Source organism: Eutrigla gurnardus (genome assembly GCF_963514095.1).
Source record: "Eutrigla gurnardus genome assembly, chromosome: 9".
Taxonomy (NCBI): domain Eukaryota; kingdom Metazoa; phylum Chordata; class Actinopteri; order Perciformes; family Triglidae; genus Eutrigla; species Eutrigla gurnardus.
This window is the reverse complement of record NC_139923.1, coordinates 5,461,964-5,487,995: the sequence shown is the minus strand read 5'-3', so window position 1 is coordinate 5,487,995 and position 26,032 is coordinate 5,461,964. Positions and strand designations below refer to the sequence as shown.

The following is a 26,032-nucleotide window of genomic DNA, read 5'->3' as shown; positions in this document are numbered from 1 at the left end:
AAACCTCCAGAGATCAGGTTCAGGTTACTTTATTGATACCCAAGGGTAAACTAGTTTTGCAGTCGAGAGTTCAACAGGCAACAGAAGGCAACAGAAAACGAACAATCAAATTAGAAACAGGACATTTAAAAAGAACACATACACATAAAACAAGAGACAGCTTCGTCTCGACAGAAAGTGATGGCGACAATACATAAAAGCATACGTAAAAGACGGGGGGGGGGGGTTGGTTACCGCGGGAAGAAGTCGAATGAGTGAGGGGACGGTAGAGACGGTAGAGAACTTGCACTGTAGTAGTGACATGGAGGAAGGAAGCGAAGCGGGGTCCGGGAGTTTTGCCGACGGCGACGCTTCAGAAGATTCAGAGAAGCAAGACATTCCCCGTCCATGGCCCTATTTAAAAGAGCTATTCATTGTTTTCGGCTCCAAAAAGGACTCATGCGCTGTGTCCTGTGTCAACCGAAAAACCACAAGCTGCTGGCGTTCAAAAATTATTTTTTGCTTTTTACTTTTACATTGAAAGTACATTTCGGAGCCTGTACTTTCTTACTTTTACTTGAGTAAAGGAGTTGAATCAGTACTTCTACTTTTACCAGAGTATTTTTTTACACATGTATCTGTACTTCTACTTAAGTACAGAATATGAGTACTTTTGCCACCTCTGACTTAGACCAAGCCCAGCAGTTCATGCCCTACTTTATGGTCTGTGTTGTAGCATGAAATTAGCAGTCTAGCTAGCGAACTATCCAGCCACTTAATGAGTAAAACTGACTAACTGAAGCTGAAACGTAATTTCCCAGCTAATATCTTTCTTCCGTATGCTGATGTATTTCAAGTGAAACAGGACAGGCAGGGGGCAGCATCGCAAGGAATTTAATTTGGTCTTTGAAAAGATCAACGTTTAAAGCACAAAAGGCCTGTAATGTGATTATAGTGCTACATTTGTTATAGAAAATGAGCCAACAATAGATGTGAATGGGCCCGTCACCACCCCCACATGTTGACACTGTTTGTCAACTTCTAGACACATTTTTTGAATTTCCTGGCGGAGGCACTTCGGCCAAAATCTGGGGTTTAGTTACTCTTTAAGTGTGGGTGGCAGCTGGGAGTGTCTTCAGGCGCTGACTGGTTTCCCCTCCTCTCCAAACCATCCCATTCATTAAAGTTAGTTTATAGCCTGCAGACACACTCACTGAGGGAGGCAGCTGCTTCACTCGTCCTTCATGAAAACAGGGAATAACTGGAGTAACACACCTGACGGCTTCAATGGAGCTGAACAGTCCAAACCAGGAGGCAGAAGATGGCTCTTACCTGTGGTGAGAAAGATTTAGTGATCCGGTTTATTTGTTGTTTTACTCCAACCTGTGAGGGAGTCACTTCTTCAACAAAACTCAGAATTTCCATGTACTGAAGCTGCCATGAAGCTGGAATCAGTCCAGGCTCACATTCCTGCTGTGTTGGTGACGGACAGGCTGAGACGTGGCAGCATTTAGAGGGCATGAACAGAAAGGACAGCTGCTGCCTTAGAGTCTAGTCCTGCTGTTTAAACCTCACCTGGGCTGAAATGTCTGCTCCCAGTTCAGGTTACTGGTGGTTGTATGAGGCTGCAGGGACGGCGTTCAACTGGTTGCAGATTTTAATCTCCATCAGTCTCAGCAACTAAACTCACAAGCAGAGGGGAGACAACATTAGTTACTTTGCAGATTATTAACACGAAATTTAATCAACAAAGTAATTAAACTCATTATACACCATTATATATACAGTATATATATATATATATATATATATATATATATATACTTTAACCACTGTATCGACTTTTTACACTGAAAATAACATATGTAAACATAATCAGATTCAGAATCATAATCATAATTCCTTTATTGTCCCTCAACGGGGGACATTTGTTTGCCACAGCAGCCAAAGGACAGTATGTTACAAAGAACACAATAGTAATAATAACGTTAGCAAAAATTAACAATATAAATTATAAAAAATGTAAAAAATAGAATAGAAATAGAGTAGACTTGTTATATACATATAAACATGATATTGTACAAAAAATTACCAGCAGTGAATTTTGTTTCTATATACAATTTACAATAAAGTATAGAGTGCAGAATGAGGTCTATTGGGAGCAGTGCTTATTGTAGAGTCTGACAGCAGCAGGAAGGAAGGACCTGCGATACCTCTCATAAGCATATCAAAACAAAACTAATTTCACCCTGCATAGACAAATGTATTCAATTTTCTGACATTTCATAGATATACAATTTATAATTCACTGTGAAATACGCCTGCGGATTAATTATCAATAAAAATATTTACTTGCCTTAAAATTATACTTAGTAGTAGCAGTAGTAGTATTAGTAGTAATAGTTGTAAGAAGTAGTAAGGGTGCTAGACTTTTCATTTGGGATAATACCACCTTGTCATTTGAGTTTTTGCAATTTATATATATATTTTTTCAACTATAATTTTTCATTTTGTTATTTACAGTTTTTGCTGAATGCTTACATACATGTTGCAGACTTTGGCTCACTGTGTATAACTCAACACACAGGCCGAGTAAGACACAGCACATGAAGATAAACTTATACGGTGAAATGAATCTCTTTAAACAAAACCTAATAATCTCATTTCAAAACTGTTTTTAGCATCAAAACGTTAAACACATGCACCTTTGAATGACTCTTTCTGAGCAGCAACAACACACAGATGTGCTTTATGCAACACACAGCTGTATTCAGCACTTTTGGTTTTTGCAAATGTAAAAAAAACAAAAAAGCACAAAAACATAGTGTTGTCAGAGAATGATTGGAAGACATTCAGGCTATGGATCCTGTCTCCTGTAGGCTTTTGGCCACATCACCTCATCAGCATCACAGGTAATGTCCTCCATTGCCAGGCAACGGGGGGAATATGGCCGTGCATGCCGTATCCAACCCTGTATGGACCTCACCTCAATGTCGCCGCATGTCCCTTCATGGCTTGTAGAAGAGGCATGCGGGCATGTGGCTGACGGTCATAAACTTTCCATGCTGAAAGGAACTCCTCAATTGGATTCAAAACTGGGTGTATGGTGGCAAGTTGAGTGCAGTAAATCTCTTATGGTTGGTGAACCAGTCCCGGACCAGAGCCGCTGATGGAAGCTGACTGATTATCCCAGATGACAACAGAGTGGGGCTGCTCTGGGCCGTCCTGGACCACTGTGTCATGAAGTGAGTCCAGAAAGTGAATAATGAGGGCTGTGTTGTAGGGACCGAACATGGAGTGGTGATGCAGGACTCCCTGTACACTGATGGAGGCACACAAGGTGATATCTCCCACGCTGACCGGGACATGCTGGCCCTTTGCCCAACAATGTCTGGTTTCTGCCAGTTTTAACCCAGCCTCATCTATGGGAATGAACTTGTGTTGCTGTGGAGCAGCATCAAGCTCCAGGAAAGACAGAACAATGCAGATGATACAGTGAATATAGTGTTGTTGAAAACACACTATCACATATACATTTACACACAATACCGTAATGAGATCTGCTCTCTCATTTCACGATCAGGGCCTCCTGTTCATCACTGAACATAATCTGCCATAATCCACCTGTGCAGGTCGTCTGGTTCTGTAGGAAATGAAACATACATTTTGTTTACTTTAGACCCATAGACCTGCAGTAATACAGCAATGTATTCTACTGTGTGTTTGAACAATGTGTAAAACTGTAATCTCTTTGGTTCAGTTTAGTGTGAAACGTGTCTGAAAGTTCTAATAACAGGCATCTGAGTAGCGCCTTGGTTTGGCTGGACCCTCTGCCCGACCTCCCTCATTGTGAGGCCATGATTTATTACATATTTATTACATGCTCCACCAAAGTGGCCCTCATCACATATTTGTCTCCTGTTGCCTGCTCCCCTTCCTCCTCCTCCTCCTCCTCCTCCTCCTCCTCCTCCTCCTGCTCTTCCTCTCCCTCTTCCTCTTTCTGCCTCCATGTTTCCAAAGTTGGCACAAAGGAGCTGAGCTCACATCAGGTGTATTTGTAGTGCTGTGGCTGAGACTGACTGGTCTAATGAGATTTGAAATGTTTTCATGTGTGTGAGTCTGTGTGCTTTTCCAACTTGAGTTGTTTTTTAAATAGAGATGTGTCTTATTTAAAAACGTGTAGTGTTTGGTGCTTTTGTTTAGGACATAGTCACCAAAGTTAGAGGTTGTGATGCTTTGGGCATAGCAACCACTTTTAGTGTTTAAGCATTGGGCAAAAACTGTATTTATTTCAGTTCTTATTTAAATGCTTTTGTTGTTGACAAACTGACAGAAGACGTTTATTTAAAGTGTAGAAATGAAGTTTTCTAACTTGTTCTTGTCGTGTCTAGTTTCCAGAGAACTCCTTCTCTAAGACGCAAGTGGAGGAAACGTTATGGCGGTCTGGATGGCAACAAACTGCTGGAGCCCAATAAAGACCCAGACATGAAAGGTTTGTTTGTGCGTGTGTGTGCGTGCGTGCATGCGTGTCTGTGCGTGTGTGTTTGTGCGTACGAGTGTGTGTCTGTGTTTGTGTGTGTGTGTGTGTGTCTGTGTGTGCGTGTGTCTGTGCGTACGAGTGTGTGCCTGTGTTTGTGTGTGTGTGTGTGTGTGTCTGTGTGTGCGTGTGTGTGCTGTGATGTCATGAGAGGCTACACGGATCTCAGAGGGACAGCTCAAGCAGTGCAAGGACACAAGTTAGGATATAAGGATTTAATAATGTTCTTGGGGAATAGGTTTCGACTGCTCTTTAGTGGTCAAAAGTTAAATGTCTCCTCAGACCTTCAACTGTGAAATCCAGACTCAGGTACCTATCCCCTCCATAAACAGTGTATATCGGGTATATTAACCCCATGTTCTTTTGTTGGAAGCCCAAGGATAAACCGGAAAACTCTTCAGTTCACAGATATATTATTTATTCAGGTAACAGGTAAAGTATGGCAGGCCTGGGCTCAGAATGGCAGAGCTCCCAGGATCTCAGTCAGAGCAAGCCCTGTTTCTGGGTGCTGGTCACATTTTATCTTCTTGGGCTGGGACTGCCCCGTACAGAGGTTGGACTTTCCCGCAACCGAGTCTTACTGGTCAGTTATCTCTGATGTGAACTTACGGAAATGTAATATGAAACATGTATGTGTTATTTCTAACTCTGTTACATATGAGTGTTGTCCTTCAGGCGTGTATCTAGTCTAGCAAACCTAACTGTCAGATCAAAGAGGGCCTTGAAGATTCAACAGGTTCCTGCTTATCAGGTTAAAATGTCACACTGTTCTTATGAGCACAACCAGTGATTTATTTAGAGTTCAGTGAAAAAGTACAAATCTAAAATGAACAAAGTAAAAGCCAATTCTAACAGGTGGGTACTCCAGTGTTCCGGTAAGTACTCAGTACAGGACACCCTCTTGGCCTGTCCTCTCCAGACGATTCAACATGGAGCCTGTCTCCTCCAACACACCTTTGCACTCCCTGGGTCTCTAACCCTCAAAAGCCCTTCAATTAGTCAATTAGTCCCTGATCAGCCCCAGGTGTGTTGGTGTGTTGAGGTGTTCCGAATTCCACCACCAGGTGGAGCCATAGCAGTCAGCGATTGCAGCCATCTCTGGGGAATATAGCTCCCCTCAAGGACACAGCCTCTCGTGACCTCACACAGTGCGTGTGTGTGTGTGTGTAACACCCTGTGATTAGTGGTCTGTAGAGTACACTGGTGTCTAAATTAAGTTGCTGCACAGTCATCACCACAGAGCTGCGACAGGGCTCTCAATCTATTTTTCAGAGTGGCTGAGAATGTGATTTGTACACAATAGCAAGTAACTCTTCTGCACCAATGCTCATCTAGTTCAGTGAGTTCTATTTTTTTTAATGCTTTACTGTTGAAAAGTTTAATCATGCCACCCTGATCATTTGACAGTACGTCGCTGCTGTGAAACGGTTGCAGTTATGTTTTGGCAACAAATCCACTTTGTGATGTTTAGGACAAACATCATGGTTGAGCTTAAAATACACAAATTTGAGATTGAAATTCATCTTGTTCATCACAGGAAGATGATCTCCCTCTGTCACTTCCTGAGGTTATTCCACTAATTAACCACTGACATGACAAATTAACCAGGTTCAGAGATTGATAACTAGCTAAAAACTTTGTCAGGATAAGGGTAATGTCAACATCTGCAAGTGAAATCGATTCATAACTACCATTGGTTAATTATTTAGAAGACAATTTAAATTTTGTCTTTTTTGATCTAGGTTTGTAGGCTATTAATTGCAAATGAATCTATCATGGATTATCGTGTTTGCATCAAGGAATTTAAGGTCTTGTTGCAGCCTATTCACTGGGTTTTTCTTTCTAGTATGAATGTACATGTAAAATATAATGTATTCTAAACATTAGATTTGAATCTGGGGCACCCAAATGGCTACCGGCGGCCCTGCCAACACCTGTGACACCTGTAGCCATTAGAACCAGCCAACCCCACCCATCTCTCCCCTGCAGCTGAGCCCAACCCCCACTATCTTCATAACCATTCTAGTACATAACACATTATTGGCTTTTTTGCAATGCAACTTAACCTGACAAACTGGAATGATGAAGCTCCACCCCTTAACCATGCCCACCTAACCTTATTCTACCCCAACAAGATGACACACACACACACACTGAAAGTCAGACGATAAGCTTCAGTCTCAGACCACAACCTCCACTTCCACTAAGAGAGGACATCTACAGGAGGGAATACTGCCACATCAGCCTGCTGAATCCACAAACGGATCATTCACAAGACCAAAGACTCAAAACTGTGTCTGAGCCGTCTGCCTGCTGTGTTTTCAGCTTCACTCGGAGACTTAATGGCTTCCAGATTAGAGGAAGATCTCTGCTGTACTGTGTGCCGTGAAGACTCTGAAGATCCTGTCATCATCCTGTCATGTAGTCACAGCTTCTGTCGGGTCTGTCTGCAGAGCTGGTGGACAGAGAAAAAAACACGTGAGTGTCCTGTTTGTAGGATAACATCTTCAAAGTCAGAACCACCTTTAAACCGGGTGTTAAAGAACCGGTGTGAGACCTTCTTGTTAGAATGCGGTCAGAGAGCTCTCTGCAGTCTGCACTCTGAGAAACTCAAACTCTTCTGTCTGGACCATCAGCAGCTAGTGTGTCTTGTCTGCAGAGATTCAGAAAAACACACCAACCACAGATTCAAACCCATTGATGAAGCTGCACGCCAACACAAGAAGGAACTTGGGGAAACTCTGGAGCTCTTAAAGGAGAAGTTAAAGGTTTCTGAAGTCAAAGTGAAGTCTGATCAAATACGTGAACACATCAAGTTCCAGGCCCGACACACAGAGAGGCAGATAAAGGAGCAGTTCAACAAGCTTCACCAGTTTCTAGACAAGGAAGAGGAGGCCAGGATCTCTGCACTGAGGGAGGAAGAGGAGCAGAAGAGTCAGATGGTGAAAGAGAAGATGGAGATTCTGAGCAGAGAGATAGCAGCTCTTTCTGACACAATCCGAGCCACGGAGGAGGAGCTGAGAGCTGAAGGCATCTCATTCCTGCACAACTACAAGGCTGCAGTGGAACGAGTCCAGCAGCACCCCCTGCTGGAGGATCCACAGCTACCCTCAGGAGCTCTGATAGACCAGGCCAAACACCTGGGCAACCTGACCTTCAACATCTGGAACAAGATGAAGGATGTGGTCTCCTACACTCCTCTGATTCTGGACCCAAACACTGCAAATTCAGAACTTAGCCTGTCTGAAGACCTGACCAGCGTGAGGCGAGCAGAGCGACAGCAGCTTCCTGATAATCCAGAGAGGATTGATAAATACTACTGTGGCCTGGCCTCTGAGGGCTTTAACTCAGGGACACACAGCTGGGACGTCCATGTGGGAGACAATATATACTGGTCACTGGGTGTGTTAGCAGAGTCTGTACAGAGGAAGAGATGCATACTGTCTGGAATATGGAGAATAGGGTTCTATAATGGTGTATACTCAGCACTCTCCCCATCAGATCTACCCACTGTTCTCCAAGTGCAGGAGAAGAAGTTCCAGAGGATCCGAGTGAATCTGGACTGGAACAATGGAAAGCTGTCGTTCTCTGATCCTGATACTAACACATGCATACACACCTTCACACACACTTTCACTGAGAGACTGTTTCCATTGATTTACACTGTGGATAAACGTCCTCTGAATATTTTACCAGTGAAGGTCTCTGTGACTGTAGAACAACAGAAGTAGAAGATGATGATGATGATGATGATGATGATGACAACGATAACGACAAGGATGATGATGATGATGATGATGATGATGACGACGATGTTGTTTTAAAGAGGTCGATGACATTTATAGTATAACAACAAATAAAAAAGCTTCTGGGATGATAATGTATAAAACATTTTTTATTTAGACTCGATAGGTGTTGCTAAAGTGATGTCTGCGCCACTAGCACACATCGACAGCTGGGAGTTCTACAACATGTCTTAGCTTTTTAAAGTAATATTAGAATTAATAAACAACTCTATTACATGCCACAATTATAAGCAAACAGCTTTCTCGAAAATACCATAGCGATTTCAGGTCAGCTATGATTTTTGGCTCACTGGGGCTGCCTTGTGCAACGTTACTGGGTTAGCCTTTTTGCTAATTGTCCTGACCTAGCCTATGCACCAATGTTACTGGGTTAGCCTTTAGTTGAAGTGGGTTAGCCTTTGTGCTAATGTTACCAGGTTTGCCATTATGCTAAAGGCTACGCCTTTTGTTGCAGTGGGTTAGCCTTTGTGGTAATGTTACCAGGTTAGCCATTATGCTAAAGGATACGCCTTTTGTCGCAGTGGGTTAGCAATTGTGCTAATCTTACTGTTTTAGCCTTTGTGCTACTGGCTTAGCTTTTGTTGAAGTGGGTTAGCCTTTGTGCTAATGTTACCAGGTTAGCCATTATGCTAAAGGATATGCCTTTTGTTTAAGTGGGTTAGCCTTTGTGCTAATCTTACCAGGTTAGCCATTATGCTAAAGGATGCGCCTTTTGTTGCAGTGGGTTAGCAATTGTGCTTATCTTACTGACTTAGCCTTTGCGCTACTGGTTTAGCTTTTGTTGAAGTGGGTTTGCCTTTGTGCTAATATTAGTGGGTTAGCCTTTTACACAAATGTTAATAGCTTAGCCTCTGTACCAGTGGGTTAGCTTTTTGTTGAAGTGGGTAAGCCTTTTGTTTAATTGACTTAGCCTTTATGCTAACAGTAGGCTACTGGGTTCTTTTGCTTTATTTAACTTCAAGACTTCACTGTTGTCCCTGTTTGTCCATATGTCTTCCATTTTTTTTGTTACGAGCTGTTGTTTGTGTTTTGTTTTGTCTGTTGTTTACATGGCTAACAGCTGCACATTGGCTCATATGTTCGACTAATACTTGTTTACGGTCAAAGATCATTCTTCCGAATGGACCAATTAGTACATTTATTGAGGTTATCCATCAATCAAACATTTAGGATGCTGATCTGGGAAAAAAAATAGGATCAGACCTGTTTGACATGAGTCCTTGTTCCAGATTTGCGGTTTATTTGAACATGACCCTGATAAACTTGAAATGCGTATTCAAACACTCATGTGTTTACTGATGTAAAGTGTAATTATTCATTAGAAATTAGATTAAGTTTAAGTCTTAAATGGAAATTAACGTGTTTCATGAAGCAGAAACTGATGTTGCTTTCTCTCTCTCTATTGTTGTAACTGTTTCATTTATAGTGGTTGATTTGAAAGCTTTTTAGGTTGTAGAAAGTCTTATTTACAGATACCGGTAGATGTTTTTGACACGACGAAGAAACAACTTCATGTCAGCTTTTCCCTGAGCTCTGAGCATCAAGTTATTTTTCAGTGCATGGATTTTAAAGCTCTGGAATTAAATGTTTCGTGGTACAAATGCAAACATCCTTGAAACAGTTGGAGTCTAGTTTCATTCTATTTACAACAGACTTCTGAAGGCAGAACTACATGTTCCTCACCAAAATAAAACAACATTTATCGCTCCTTGGTCACTTTGTGTCTTGGGTTTTGGCTGGTATTATTGTCAGATTGTTTGGTTAACAGGCTGGATGGAGGATCTACAACATGACACCATCTGACTCCAACTTGTTTAAATTTCACTTTGACATGAGAGAAAGCACACACAAACTGAAGCATCAGTCTTTATTGAAGTAATGGCGACTGATGGAGATTGTCCTCTCTTCGTCGACAGAGGATGGAGGGTTGACAGGCGAGAGCCAGCAGAGGAACCCTGAGAACCAGGTAGACCTGCACACTTGTATAACCATGTGGTTGAGATGAAAGAGAGATCAAAGAGGAGCGGCAGACACTTCTCTTGTCTTCAATCTGAACAGGAAACGTTTATTTTTATACAAATTTGACTAATTAATATTATTGCACGCAATAAGTTAATAAGTCGATTACAGTCATTTTTCCTGTAAAACTCCAGGTTCCAGATGTGTCAATTATGTAATGTACTAGTAATAATGGGAATGATGTTAATGTATTAGTAATCATTTAAATAATGAACAATAATGAATAATAAATTGTTTATTCATTATTGTTTGGACGAAACTCACATAGTGAAGGTGTCATTTTGGTCTCTGGGTCATTGTAACATCATTTCTAACTATTTTCACAAACCAAACAATCAACTGATTAAAGGAGAAAATAATCAGCAGATGAATCCATAATGAAAATAAGTATTAGTTCATAGTTCGAAATGAGGTCCAGCTCAACCAACTAAAGTTTGAGTAAATGCTTTTACATTAATGCTGAGTCATCATAATCCAATAATAGAATATAATGCTGAATAAGAATAATAATCTGATGATTGAATATACAGTAACATGCCTAATCATAATAATCTAATGATTGCATAAAAGTAGAACAACTCCTAAAGGAACATTTAACTTGAACATTTGTACTGTGTGGCATTAGTACTTCACTTCACTTCACTGAGTATTGTATGTTGTGTGGTATTAATGCTTTAATTGCAATAAAGGACCTGAATACTTCCTCCACCACTATAACACTTCTATACTGTGTGTAAAAGAGTTCATGGGGATTTATTTATTCAGTTACTTCTTAACTTAATTATTGCATCTCTGTGTGTTGATTTTATGTTGCTTTCAAGGATATAACACCTCGGCCAGCTCCCAGGAGCCTGATGCAGAACCAGGTCCAGACTGCAGCCCAGAGCCCGGTCCAGAAGCCTGTCAGCCTCGTCAGTCCCGGACCTGCAGGTACAACATGGAGCTTCAAAAGTCATAATAATCTGTTTTCTGATGTGACAATGCTGTGGTTAAGGCTTCGGGACCTTTGTTGTCATAGTTACAATTAAAACCACGTGGTTACGGTCAGCTTAGCTAGTATCCACCGATCTGTTCCTTAGACTGTCGCCATGACACCAATGACCTTAAGCCTACAACTCCTTGCAGTCGCTTCCACAATGGAGGCTTGGATCCACTCTGATTCTATATCTGCAGCCTCCCCCGGTATGGGAAGTAGTAGTTTTCTGGGACCTCAGCAAGATGTTCCCAGTTCACCTGAACTACACATTTGAGTATACCTGGTCTTTCCGGCACCCCCCCAGGCAATCTCATCCCCCAACCAGCCTGTCCATCAACCCACCATCAGTTGACAGCTCTGCTTCTCTCTTTACTCGAGTGATCAACGCATACAGATCTGATGATACGACCACAAAGTTGATCATGCATCTTTGGCCGTCTGGTACCAAGTTCACTTGTGAACTACTTGAACATGGTGTTTGTTATTGGCAATCCATGAGTAGCCTAGAAGTCCAACAACAAAGCACCATGTTGTTTAGCAGACTGGCTGTTTCTCTCCGCACCCGTCCAGGAAAACAGATAGTAATAGATTCACGTTGAAAGCTTTTTCTTTTAGTACTGAAGGAAAAAACATTTCAGCAAAGCTCCTGATGAAGGCCTCTCATCTCCTTATTCTTTTCGTTTATATAGTTTAAACCCAACTATGATTGACTGATAGCCTGTACTGCAAACAAACAGACAGATGTTTTAACAGTAGTGACGTTATGATTTCATGTGCAGTGGTCCAAGTGTCAGCCAATAATGGCTGCCTGAAGCCTCCTCTCCCCCAGGCCATGGTCCAGCCGGAGGACAGAGGCTTGCCCCCCTCCCAGCCCTGGTTCCCCACCCAGAGTCCATCCAAACGCAGAGCGTAAGTCTTCAGGTCACTCACAGAAATCAGTTGTCAGCTGCGCCCCTCATCCCTCCTGATGTAGCTCCTTTATACTTTCAGGGCTGCTGATGTGCTGTTTGACAGCTTTGCTTCGGATGGAAGAATTAACATCAACCAGTTCTTTGAGGTACATGTATTCATTTACATATATATGCAGAAATCCCACGAATCACACAACAATACTATTATGTATAATCAAAAAATAATACTTTACAGGGAGTACTACTCCGGTATCTTATCAGAATACCTGAAAAATAAAAATGCACATAAAATAATATTGAGGGGTACATGTCCCCTGATTCCTCCAAGATTCAACTACAGATTTAAAAATGTTAACATACAGTCCGTGTATGTAACTGAGGGTTGAGGATGGAGTTTAATTGCCTTGACAAGAAGGGTCTAATGAAAGATGCTATCAAGTTCAATAATGGGAAGTGACTGGAGGGGCCAAAGATTCACTGAAGCAAAAAGAATCAGCCAGAGAGTCCCACGTCACGAAAAGTGTCCCACTTCTGCAACCAGACCTGGGAGCTGATCCCAGCTGTCGTTTTTGGGGATGTGTTATGATTATTTGGATATTTGAAGAATAATGTTTGTTTTCTCTGTCAGGCAATCTGGAGCTCCGGACTGCACAGGTCGGACCCTCGCCTCAGAGAGTGTTTCTTCCACCTGAGGAAACTGCAGGACGCAGAGGGATCAGTGGACAGAAACGCCTTCCACAGGTCCTTCCTTTTTGTTTGAATTGATTTACATGCATCTTCAGAAAAACCTCCCCAAGACCCTCTCTTAGACCGCTGCCACATTTCTTTAGGGTTTCTGAAATGATAAGTCAACCTCTTCCATATTGCTAAATAAAGATGAATAAGAGTTTGGAGCGAGACTTGGTAATGTCCATTTTGGCTTCCGAGACACAATCCTTCCTCCGAGAATTTGGCATTTCTCATAATTGGGGTTTACATCCAAAACATAGAAAGTACTCTTGCTATTTGCATATTTACTTCACATATGGCAGTTTTCAATAAATTGACCCCCTACATGTCATTGTCTGAATGCCAAACCAGAATAATTTCTGACCACGCTAGAATTAACTACAGGTTTAACTCACTTTTATTCACAAAAAGAAAATCTTGTGAAATGAAATGTATGTAATTTTCTTATTCGTATGCCCGTCTAACCGTCATAGTTGCAGGTATTATGTTTTTGGGTTTTTCTCCATCCCTACAATTCAGATCATATCTTTTGTGGCTAATAAGAGAAAAACAAATGATTGAATTGGATAAAAGCTATGCACAATATCCACCTCAAACCTATGAAAGCACTTATTTCCTCATACACCATTAAAATATACTGATTCGGAATCAATCTATCTCCTACAAAATGATCTCCCCATAAACCAAACTGACCTGAAGGAAACAAAACAAAGCAAAGATGCACAAAAGTTCTTGGTTATCTTTAGACAACAAAAGTCCTTTGTTCACATGTGACACTAACATCAGGTTCCCGTCCCGCACCCAGACCTCCTCCCACCCAGACCTCCTTCCATACAGACCTCCTCCCACCCAGACCTCCTCCCACCCAGACCTCCTTCCATACAGACCTCCTCCCACCCAGACCTCCTTCCATACAGACCTCCTCCCACCCAGACCTCCTTCCATACAGACCTCCTCCCACCCAGACCTCCTCCCACCCAGACCTCCTTCCATACAGACCTCCTCCCACCCAGACCTCCTTCCATACAGACCTCCTCCCACCCAGACCTCCTCCCACCCAGACCTCCTTCCATACAGACCTCCTCCCACACAGACCTCCTCCCTACATGTACTCCATGGACTCTTTGAAACTAATTTGTGATCAAGATCAAATGTAATTCATGCCAAACTACGTTTCCCTCAAACTGTAATTCACAATGCAGTTTTGTAATATGAGTCATTTTTCCAGGCTGCAGGAACACAAACACTACATAAACTGGTTCTTACTTTCTGCTGTAGGTGCATCACAGGATTCGTCTCTCTGATCCTGAAAGCTCTGCAGGGACGATTTGTCATCCCAGATTTTTCCACCTTCACCGAAGAAACTCAGAAGTTGTTTTCAAGGTGTCGTCAACTATTGTCTGTCCAGGTGAGTCCACCTGGAGGTCAGAGGTCAGCATCAGCGGGATAATGTAGAGTGAGCAGGAAAAAGTAGTCCTTCAGGGTTCAGGGTTCAGATTGAAGGTAAAAGCGTGGGGCTTTACAAAGTTAGCAGAAAGATCGAAGTGTGAAGACTTCTGGTTTGCGAATAAAGGCTAAACAAAGCGTCTATAAAAAAAAAATGCATATTAGATTAATTGGATTTTACACAATAAGTACAAAAGATGTCATCTGTGTCTCTTATAAATTAAAAGGAAATGCCATTCAATGAAAATCTTTATTGAAAGTCTTTATTCTGCGATTTGTGGGTTGCTGAAAAGATGATTGAATATTTTCAAACAATGACTGATAGATTTGTGTTTAGGACTTCTCAAACACCAATTAAAAGATTTTACAAAGAACATTCTTCTTCTCTCAAGTGAATGCCATGTGTCCTTCCGTCGGTCTTTTTGTACAAAGCTAGAAAAGAAAATCTGGGAATTACAATTACTCTTTAGTTCCTGTGTGAATGAATGTTTTTATTATTATTAAGAACAGCTGGAGCATATTTATGGTGCAGCTGGGGAATAAAACCTGGCCCTTTATGTCGTGTTGTAAAAGGAACTGTTATCTGTTTGTGGAAGCAGGAGAAGCACAAGGAGAGTATGGACAGCACTAAGTGGAGCGTCTCTATCTGCACTGTGGATGGACAGAGGTACGTCCAGCTCATCAGTGAACGTCAAACTATGCAGCTTCTCATCACACCGCTCAGCTTTGACAACAGAATGTCTTTATGCCAAAGCTGATTTGTTTTCTTAAGTTTAGTTTGACATCCAGGTTCTCTTCCTACCAACATTCTTCTTCACTGTCTCTGTTGCTGCATTGATGCACCACCACCTCCTGTGTTCAGTGTGGAATGAAACTACCTTAACTCAAGTTCCAGGAAGTTTGAAGAATCAGTGTTTTACCTCAGTATTTCATTTGGATGCTAGAGCATTTTTACAGTGTGGTATTGGTACTGCAGTACAATATCTGCATAATTCCTCCATCACTGTCTGTAGAACTTGTAGCTTGTTACTCACCTGTCTGTCTGTCTGTCTGTCTGTCTGTCTGTCTGTGTGTCTGTCTGTCTGTGTGTCTGTCTGTGTGTCTGTCTGTGTGTCTGTGTGTCTGTCTGTCTGTCTGTCTGTCTGTCTGTGTGTCTGTCTACCTGCCTGTCTGTGTGCCAGGTTGTCTCTAGGGGACTGGGCCAGCTCTGTGGTTCTGGGGGAGGTGTCATGGCCGCTGGTGTACGGTGTGGCGGTGGACCTGCTGGGCTCTGACCTCGTCCACAGATATGTTGGAGTGGAGGCGTTCTCCAGACACGACTCTCCGTTCACACTCACCAAAACAGGTCCAGGAATGTCGTCTGGTTGAATCTGGTTTCTTCTTTGTTTTTTTCACAATCATATTAATACAGTTATTTATTGTTATGTGTACAACAAATACAGATTAGCAGTTGTTGGTAATGAAAAAAGGTTAGACCTCAGGCAAGAAAAATAATACATGTGCAAGTAAAAATTAGAATTTAAGGCATGAAGTAGTGCAGAGGTTAAAGATAACAAAACATAATAATATCGTCCCACTCCTCCGTTCTCATTCTCCTCGACCTATCTGCTGCATTCGACACAGTCAACCACCAAATCCTCCTCTCCACTCTGGCTGAACTTGGCATCACTGACTCTGCTCTAACCTGGTTTACATCATACCTGAATAATCACACCTTTCAGGTCACATGGAACGGCTCTATGTCCAAACCCTGTTCTCTGGACACGGGTGATTGATTCAAATATCTGTTTGCAGGAATCCCTCACAGCCCGCTAACTGAGATGGGAGCCATTGTTACTACATCTTTACTGCAGGTAAGTATCTCATCCATCAGTCATCATTCCGGTGATCACTTCCTCTGATGCTGTGCGTTGTGTCTCCAGCTGGCGGGGCGACTGTCTGCTGAAGAGGAGGAGAAGTACGACTCGGTACGTGGTGCAGACAGGAAGTAGAAATCACTGGTGGAAAGTACTCAAATAATTAAGGACAAATTCAAAGTCGTTGTACTTAACTTTCTATTTATCCCGCTACATCTCAGAGGTAAATAGTGTAAGTTTTTCCTGTCCAGGTAAACACATATCTCCAGATGTGAAACATTTCTCCTATTTCTAAGCTAAAGAAACTCTTGTATCAGCTGGAAAATGCATCGTCACAAAGCTGAAAACAGGAGAAACAAGGTTCTCACAGGATATATGAGGATCTTATAGAATATGCTGCCTGGCTGGAGATTAATCTAGTTAAAAAAATGCTACATGCACATTAATGCAGCAGTCATGTGAATCCAGAAACATCAGATATAATAGGAAAACATTTGACTAGTATTTTCACAATGGTATTAATACTTTTCTGAGTACTTCTGGTAGAAACTGCAAACTTTCACTTCCAAACTGACTGTTTGTTTGTAGGTGCTGAACGTCATCCGAAGGCTCTGCAACAAGGAACACGCCAACTTAAACTGCACCAGGTACTAATACTGTAAACAGACCTGCTGTCATACTATAAAACTAACATTTTATCTGGTGATATTGTATATCTGCCTGCTGTATTCAGTGTGTATCACAGCCAGATCTTCTTCCATAGAGCTCCACTAAAGCACATCAATGATCACACACACTGTAACACACTGTAATCACAATATCATTCTTTTTACATTGTAAAAAACCCATAGTCAGTAGGAGACAATTTATATTTATTATTATATCTAAAAAACATTAGATTAAAATTAAGATGATTGTGTGAGTGCAGTTTATCTGAAAAATAACTTTACTGTCTTGAAATATCAAACATAAGCAACATAATCACCCCGTTTCCGATTGGCTTTGTTGGATTCAAGAATAGACTCATTAGATCAACTAATAGCATTGTTTACAGTGCTATCGATGTTGAAATGATTTGATTCAGGAATATTTGGGTAAAACTATATGTAGTAGATATTATATTCAGAATAAATAGGTGGAGGACACTTCTCTCCTTTTCTGGTCCAAACTTGTATTTCAGTTTCTTACTAGAACATGTTTACATACTTTGATTTATTTTCCCATGAGGCTGTTCTGCAGCAGCTCTTCTCACCTTCTCTCTGAAATGCTCTGTTTGACCTCCTGCCCCTCCCTCCCAAAAAGCCCAGTAGCTGGCCCACTCTGTTGTGATTGGTATACCGTTGATGTGTTTGTCAGAAATGTCCCCTTACCATAACCTGATAACAGGTGTTGTACTGCTGAGGAATATACACTTGATGAATTCATTTTAGCGACTTGTTTCAGCTTCTCTTCCTTTAGAAGTCCATGGAGTCAACATGGTGACTCCACGCTCAGCCCACTCTTACTAGCTCTGTTTGAGGCTGTGACAAACTAACAGCTGGGCAGATATTATGCAAATGTATCTTTGTGACGTCATCAATTACAGAGGAAAAGGCAAAATGAGGCGTTGAAGCAGTTCAGGAGCAGCGTTCCTGTGGGGAGAGTAATGGGCATGGATTTAAGGCACAGGAACGGGAAAAAGCAGAAAAGCATATAGGTCCCCTTTAAAAAGTAATTTGGCAGTATTGGACACATCAAATACAGGATTTGCAGTACCGGACACAGCTGGGGAGACATTAGTATGGTTGTCTCCACTGTTTAAAACATGATTTGGATTATGTCTTTTTTCTTTGTCTTGTTGATTTGATTGCTTAGTTATCAGAGCAGCAGGAAGTCCAGTGTCAGACTTCATGCTCTGTCCTTCTACCTGCAGGAGAAAAAGGTAAATCCTCCTCTGAAACATCTTTTCCACCAGAGTCGACCTGCCTCTCCTCTCTGACCTGTCCTCCTGTCTTTCAGTGTTTTCCGGAGAAAGCTGACGTCAACGCTTGTTTGGATCTAATGCTGCAGGTACAACATGCCTTACAGTTTACACCCCAATAGATGAGGATACTTCCTCATAATGATGCATGTCGCATAAACAGTAACTGGTTCTAGGTGGAACCCAGAGGGTCCAACTGTCTGGAGGTCTGAGAGCCAACTATTTGTCCCCTGTGACAGTGCGCCTCAACAGAGATAACCTGCGAATCAGGAGCTGCCATGGCCGCCTCGTTAGCCAATGGGGGCCTCTGTCCGCTGTCAGGTGACCAGGTGCTGTCGCCGGCGGCAACGCGGAGTATGCTGTCTATGATGCAGGTGGCAGGGATGAAGGATTACTCCACCACCTTCCAGTACAAGGTCTTTTCAATAGTCTTTCAATAGAAAATACTCTTTTTTCTCAACTGACTGTCTGTGAAACACTCGTTTAAACAGTGTGAGAAATATGACAGAACTCAACGTGAGGCATCATAAGGTATCAGCCACTTTGTATTACTGACTACATATTCATCCATGTGTCAGCATATTATGCAATTTAACATAAACTAACAATAATAGACAAAAATGTAGTAAATTATATAAATTAGAGCTTAAGAGACCAGGCAGGCAGTACGTCAGATTCCTATCAAAAATATAATTTAAAACATTCCTGTTGCAGATTCAGAGTATGATCCTATTTCTTGTATTCTAGCATTTGAATAGACTCATAGTAGCTTTTAAATCTTAAAAAGTTCAAATGAGACCTGTGGTTGCAGACGTCGGTACCAGCCGTGTCCAGCAGCCATGGTTCCCTGCTGGCGGTGGTTCCTGGTGTCCTGGGTCTGATGGCATTCTCTCCGGAGACCGACGCCTGTGGAAACCCCTGGAGGGCCGTCCATTTCTGCCAGGTAACTGTTATCAGGTCAAGGGTCATGGTGCGAAGCACTTTCATAGAGGAGACCGACTCTCTTTTTCTCAGACTGGAGCCAGAAATCACTACTTCAGTAACACTTACTGTATATCCACCAAACATCCAGTTAGATTTGTATCCATATTCTGAATCATTCCATCGCCTGCTATTTACAACATGTTTTTTACTGAAAACATGGAGAATAGTTTTTGATTTATGGAGAGATGTCCAAAATCCCTTCTGTAAAAACCTTTGGCTCCATTAAAGATCGTTTTCTTTTTAATTAAATCAGTTAAGTAAGAAATCTACAGAAAAAAAAATGTATTTTACATCCAGATCATAGACAACAGATATATATGGATATATGGATATGGAGGACTGCTTTAGTTGTATTATACAGTGTTAAAGCTCTGATGAAGACAGATGATGCAGTTTTCGGTCCTTCAGTGACATTAAGATATTGTTTGTGTTGGCAGGAGCTGATTTCCTCATTTCAGCTGCACAGTTTTGACATCAGGACTCCGTTCAGACAGATTCTGGCCTACAGGCAGTGGAAGGCTGAATCTGAGGTTCGTTCACTTCATTTTCCCCGTCTCTCTTTCAGGATCAGTGTTAAAATAAATAAACGAATCATAAGAATAACAGCCCTCCTCTCCTCTGCAGGGATACCAGATTATGAACATCCTGCTGGCGGCTTTTAAAGGAGACGTCCAGGCCCTGAGGAGGTAACACGCTGCATTTTCACATCACAACATGATGAGTGGAATCAGACGATGCATTCTGCAGACTTTGGGGATGCTCTGACTTTTCCTCTAGTGCCACCATGAGGTTGAAGTACAGTACATCGGTTAGTGTGCAGAAGTACCTTCAACCCCTGGTGACACAGAAGTTAAAAGAACAACCATGTTTAACTGGGAATCAAACATCAACATGATTCCTCCAACCAACAGATAGAAGCTAATGTTGTCAATAGAAAGTACTGCACTGTAGTCGTACAGCTTGAGCCTTCAAAGGTAACCACCCAGCAAGCTGTAGTAAGAACTATTCACATATTCAACTGCAGTAAAAGTACTCATACCACAGTGTAGAAAGATTGTTTTGCTCATTAAAATATCTGAAAGTAATTAATTAATTAATGCCTATTTTATTGTACAATTAAATTATATTTCTAGATGAAAATTGTAATTTATAAAACTACAATAACACATCAGTATTGGATTATGCATAGAAATACAAATAAAAAATTACAAAATGGACAAGTGAGTTTAAAGACAGATTGATTTTCTTTTTCAGCCTTTTTTAACAAGTTTGTAAAACACTGTCTACATGTGAGACAACAATAAACAAACAAAAACAATAAGTAAAAATATAAATAAAAATAACAAAAACAACAGAAGACCTGTAGCGTATTCAATAATAACATCTGATACACACATCCATTCAAGGTCAAATTTATAAATCATTATAATAATAGTAACAATGACAAAATAAAATATTGAATAATAAATAAATATGGTAAATAATAATACTGAATAAAATAAGTGTAAAGTAAAAAATGTGTTCTGTTTTGTCATCAAGAGAGACTACGGAGCAAAACTAGTAATATTCATATTTGTTCATGTTCCAGTTCCTGCTGTGGTTGAAGTGATTTGATCAACGTAGCTCACCCTGAATGAATGTGTTCTTTTCTCTTAATGGTTGAAGGAGCTGCCTGTCAGACATGTCTCTTCTTCTGTGGTTGTCTGCAGGTACTTCCTGTCTGGAGTGGAGGTGAACGCCGTCGACTACGACGGTAGGTCAGCTCTGCACGTGGCGGCCGCCGAAGGTCACACAGAGGTCATCCGCTTCCTGCTGCAGAACACTGGGGCGAACCCTGCCCTCAAAGACAGGTGAGAGCGTCTGTAGCCATCAGCCGTCAGCTGTTGAACTCTCATTACACGCATACAATAATAATAATAATAATAATAATAATAATAATAATAATAATAATAATAATAATCTTAACGAATTACTGAACGCCTTTTGGGTCCTTTTCCATGAGCAGCAGCACAATCACCTTTATGAAATGTAACCATCAACACCTGGTGAAACAGTGTTATTGACTGGTTATCTGCTGATAGGAATGTGTTTTCCATGCATCTAAGGAAGTGTCTTTCCATCCACCATTGGAAGAGGCAGTGTGTGATGTAGTTTTGTCTTTCCACCAGGTGGGGGAGCTCTCCTCTGCAGGAGGCCCGGAGGTACAACAGGGAAGCAGCAGTCCAACTGCTGCAGGGATTCATGTGAATTTGACCTTTGACCTGTTAGACCAAAGTTATCTGAGGAATACAAGCTGAAACATGGCCAGATGCAAACGAAGAAGGCTTGATTCAGAAAACATAAATAAATGAGATATATAACTGAAAATATTGGAGTACGTCTTCAGTGGTGGAAGAAGTACTCAGATATTTTACTGCAGTAGAAGTATTAATACCATGGTGTAGAAAGAGAATGGATGGATGGATATTGGTCTAGTCATATTGATGGATTCATACTGCATTTGTAAATCATTTTAATGATTGCTCTGGAATCAGAGTCTTTAGTGCCTGATGTTTCTCTCAGTCGACTCACCGACTGTTCTTTCTTTTTAAAATAAGTTATTATCCCCAAAAATACAGTGACAATAAAAGCATCAATTGAGGGTGTCATACCTCCCAGTCTGAGTGGTGGGCTGCTTCCTCTGGGTTGGGAGTGGGTCGCTGCCCCAAGCAGTGAGGGGAACAGCTGCTGCTCCTTCGCCTCCTGTGGTCCAACTAGTCCAACTAGGAAGCGCCCAGAAAAATGGAGCCCATAAATGATGATGTATGAGATTAAACTACCAGCAGTATATAAAATGGTTATAAATGATGAGTTGTTATTATTTTTTATTATACATAAAGAGTCCTTTTACTATTGGTACTTTAATATATTTTGATGAAAATACCTTTTCTACTTTTACTTAAGTAAGTGAAATGTTGAATGCATGACTTTTACTTGAAACGGTATTTCTACACTGTGTTTTATGTACTTTTACTTAAGATCTGATGACTTATATTTGCATCTGCTGGCATAAAAACTCCACCAGCCAACGTGACATTTAGATGTAACTGTAAATGTCTCGCATACATTTTATTCTGACTTTTCTGTGAGTTTGAGTCTGAGTTTGGTTTTTGATGGTGAAACTTCTCCTCGTGTTAATTTGTGACCTCATCGTGAATATTCATAAGACTAAGTGTTCTGAACCAATCATCTTCTGAGAGGCAGGACTCCGAGTCAAGCTGAAATCACACACGTGCCGGACGTTAGGTTTGTACCTTCACAATAAAGGTATAACATCATCATTAACAGCAGATTCATTCTTTTATTTCAGTAATTCAGTCAGAAAGCTACGACTATTAGTAATATATTATCACATTTTATAATCTGTTTATCGTTTTTAGTCATTTTTCAAGGAAACATGCCAGAAATGTTCATCTTTGGGCAAATCAAGTAATTTGAAGACATCGCTGTTGATTTTGGAAGACAGCGATACTTTCTGCTATTTCATAGAGTAAATGATTAATTAAGAAAATACTAAGCAGACTCATTGATAATGAAATGAAAGCTTATTATATTGAACAATTAAGTTAACAAAAGTACTTTATGGAGAGATGTAATACACAACAAGATGAACAAATTAAGTAAAAGGGAAGTTGATTAGTTCCCAGTGTCAAACACAGAAACAGCTAAAAAATAATGAAACATGTGAGGCTCTACAGAGACGTTGACATTCATGTGTCACACATGTCAGATATATTTTCAAGGAACGACATTGTAACACTCTGAAGGTTGATCGTCAATATAGGAACCACAGAAGAAGAAGAAGAAGGGGCCAATGAACATATGCATAACATACATGAACACTAAATGACACAATCAGTGATGGAACAAGTACTCATATCTTTAAGTAACCATAGAAATACCACAGTGTTACAAGTATTTTTACCGTGTGCTGTTTGTACTTTTACTAGTAGCTTACTGTGTGGTAATAGTAATTTTATTGTAATATAGTATTTTAACTTTGTAGTAGTGGTAGTTCTTTAACTGTCATGGAGTATTTTTATTTTGTGTTATTAGTACTTTTACCATAATAGAGTATTTTACTGGGTTGTATTAGTAATTAAATTGTAGCACCATTTTAAATCTGTTACTTCATCTTACTGATTACACTCATTTTATTCAATACTGTTAAATGTTGAATGCATAACTTTTTTTTAGTAGTAATGGAGTATTTTCACAGTGTAGTCTACTAAATCCAAAAACTTCACGTACAACTGAATACGCGTACACGAAGCAGGACTCTTACTTTGAAGGCTCCAACAGGAAGCGCGCGGCCTCATCTTCGTTAGCTATGTAGCCTCCAACCTGTTGAACTGAGGCCGTCGGGTCTCAGTCCCGGTGAAGAGGGCAGAGAGAGGTCCGTCAGTTGGACGGTTTGCCTGGAGGAAGTGGTCCGTCACTGTCTGCTCACAACAAACAGTTACTGTTGACCGTGTGTTTGTTTGTCGGAGTGTTGTCTCCGACTCTGCAGCGATGTGTGCAGAATGCGAGCCGGAGACGAGGAGTCAGCGTTGATCTGCGGTTCTTCACGCTGCGTTGGGTTCGCGTTCATCAGGACTGAAGCGGTCCGAGGTGAGTCCGACCTCAGACGGCCCACAGCCTTGTGTTACATCTTTGAACCGACAGGCGGGTTAATCACTGCAGAACATGCAGATGGTAAAAAAGTGAAGCTTCTAAAAGTCACCACACATTACAACATGAAGAATACATGAAACTCTTAATATCACAAAACATGTTTGACTCCTTGGAGATGTTTATGTTAGTTATTAACAGTTATAAATAGACCCACAAGTGCAACATAGAAAAGTTTGCTGCTGGTGGTTTAAAACTCGAAGATGGTCTTAAGTAGATTAGTTCTTGTAAATAGACCCAAGAAATTAAACCTGGACTCGGGGAAGTCTTTACAGGTAGTCTAGAGACTGTAATAGACCTGTAGGTGGTTCAGGTCTTATAGAGAGACCTGCTCAGAGTTCAAAACTTGAAGATGGATTTATTTCACAAATGAATCAAAATGAATGTGAAAGGTCAGTAGTGTATGAATGTGTGGAAATGAAACAGCAACATGTCAACGGATGAGGAGAGACGGGAGGTTGATGAGTTTGGTGAGTTTAATACCTGGAACCACGTCAGGTTCAGGTGTGGCTCATCAGCTGTTGAGTCCTGCAAAAGGAGGACAAGGAACACAGACCCCTGCTGGTTTTGGCGAGGTCGTCACACTAGACCTGCAGGTTGCAGGGCGATGAGGCCAACAAGTAGTTTAGCTGTTGTTGACCTACAGGAATTGTGCTCTTGTAGATATAGGTTAAGCTGTTTTGTAGATGGACCTACTGTATGAGCAAATGTAGGACTTTCAGGACTAGCTCTAGCCGGTTTAGGTCTGTAAATAGGCCTACAGGGGGGTTAGCTTTTGTAGATACTAGTTAAACTGTCAATAAATCTACAGCTGGTTAAACTCTTGTAAAGACACCATTAGGAGTTAAGTTCTTAGACAGACCTCCATGTGGTTTTGTATAGACCTGCTGGTAGTTTGACGTCTGTGGTACAACTGAGAGTCCTTAGATAAACCTTCAGGTGGTTTGGGTCTCTGTGAGAGACATTTAGTCCATCTCTCATGGATAAACAGGTAGTTAAGGGTCTGGTAGATCTACGGGTAGATTAGTATTTGTGGATGTTCAGGTACTTAAGGTCTGGTGGACAGACATGCAGGTAGGTTTAGGTTCAGTGGACGTATTTTATATTTATTTTATCTTCCATGCAGTCCGATGACTATAAACTTACTATAGATAGATACACATCGCTGATGTGGCAACACGTATAGACGAGGTGATGTCACAGGGCTGCTGTCGAGAGCTGCCACCAATCCACCACAGAAGAACAATTACAGAGACCAGTTTCTTTGACCACATGAGGAGAAAACCCAGAATGCAGTGCAGCGACAGGAGGCTCGTAGACTGGACAAACCCTGAACACTTTGATGTTAATATCACTGTAATTTCTGAAAGAAGCATTTCCTCTAATTATGTGGACATTGTGAAATTTAATTCTGGGAAACAAAGGGTGTTACCAACAGAAGTAGAAGTAGATAAGCGGAGGTTGCCTAAAGATAGAACTGCATTCACAACTGTGGATCTAAAACCGGTTTACAGAAAGATCTGACGGAAGACTGAACCAGGTAGTTGTATCTGAAACACAGAAATATTAGATCAGCTATGATTTTTCTGGAGTTCTGCTCCGCGTGATGATTCAAAATCTAATAATGAAGACAAATATTTACCTCTAAACATTACAGGTAATCCCAGTGTTGGATATTAAACTGGATTAGAAATGCTTAGCCTGCTCCAGTATGAGAAAGTTTGCAGAAGTATTGAATTTATTTGAATTAAATATCATGTGACAAATGCTGAAGGAAGTGTGTTCTAGTCCTGCTTTGTGTTAAGTGATTACTTCTGTTGTGATATGACACTATAAATAATATTGAATTAAATGCTTTTACCAAATCAAAAGTACTAATTCCAGAGTCAAATACTGTGGTACGAGTTGAATGTTCAGTATTGAAATGTAACTTTAAATCAGGATAATTTGAAATTGAACTCATATTGAAGACATTAACTAGAAGTTAGGGAGACATCTGATTAGTTGCTCATGATTTTGTTATTTGAATAATTAACAAGCAACTATATCATAAAATGTTGTCGGGTCACAACATTTGGCTACAGTTTTGAAGCCTCAATTTTTGCATTTTGGCCAACCA

General features: G+C 40.9%; 2 protein-coding genes and 1 pseudogene across 4 annotated transcripts in view; all 3 read left to right on the top strand.

Moving 5' to 3' along the window:
* Positions 1 to 1,180: 1,180 nt before the first annotated feature.
* On the top strand, positions 1,181 to 22,477 carry glsl (glutaminase like). The gene is made up of 21 exons (XM_084018402.1): positions 1,181 to 1,316; positions 4,371 to 4,471; positions 10,239 to 10,288; positions 11,163 to 11,271; positions 12,097 to 12,226; positions 12,308 to 12,374; positions 12,857 to 12,969; positions 14,236 to 14,365; positions 15,003 to 15,070; positions 15,585 to 15,748; positions 16,198 to 16,256; positions 16,326 to 16,370; positions 16,848 to 16,906; positions 18,114 to 18,180; positions 18,258 to 18,308; positions 18,459 to 18,635; positions 19,031 to 19,162; positions 19,641 to 19,733; positions 19,828 to 19,889; positions 20,913 to 21,053; positions 21,372 to 22,477. Exons 1-21 carry the CDS (start codon positions 1,267 to 1,269, stop codon positions 21,448 to 21,450), a joined length of 1,947 nt encoding a protein of 648 aa, XP_083874528.1. The 5' UTR covers positions 1,181 to 1,266; the 3' UTR covers positions 21,451 to 22,477.
* LOC311018793 (E3 ubiquitin-protein ligase TRIM39-like) lies at positions 6,859 to 8,366 on the top strand (annotated as a pseudogene). Its single transcript has one exon. The product of its transcript is annotated as an E3 ubiquitin-protein ligase TRIM39-like (transcript).
* Positions 22,478 to 23,594: 1,117 nt separating the features above from the next.
* prr5l (proline rich 5 like) overlaps positions 23,595 to 26,032 on the top strand; it is a 30,161-nt gene continuing 27,723 nt past the window's right edge. Inside the window, exon 1 of one of the 2 annotated variants that reach the window (XM_084016721.1) lies at positions 23,595 to 23,853. The gene's annotated coding sequence lies outside the window, so the exon portion shown is untranslated. The remainder of the gene's footprint in view (positions 23,854 to 26,032) is intronic. The other variant, XM_084016722.1, reaches the window with a different exon arrangement.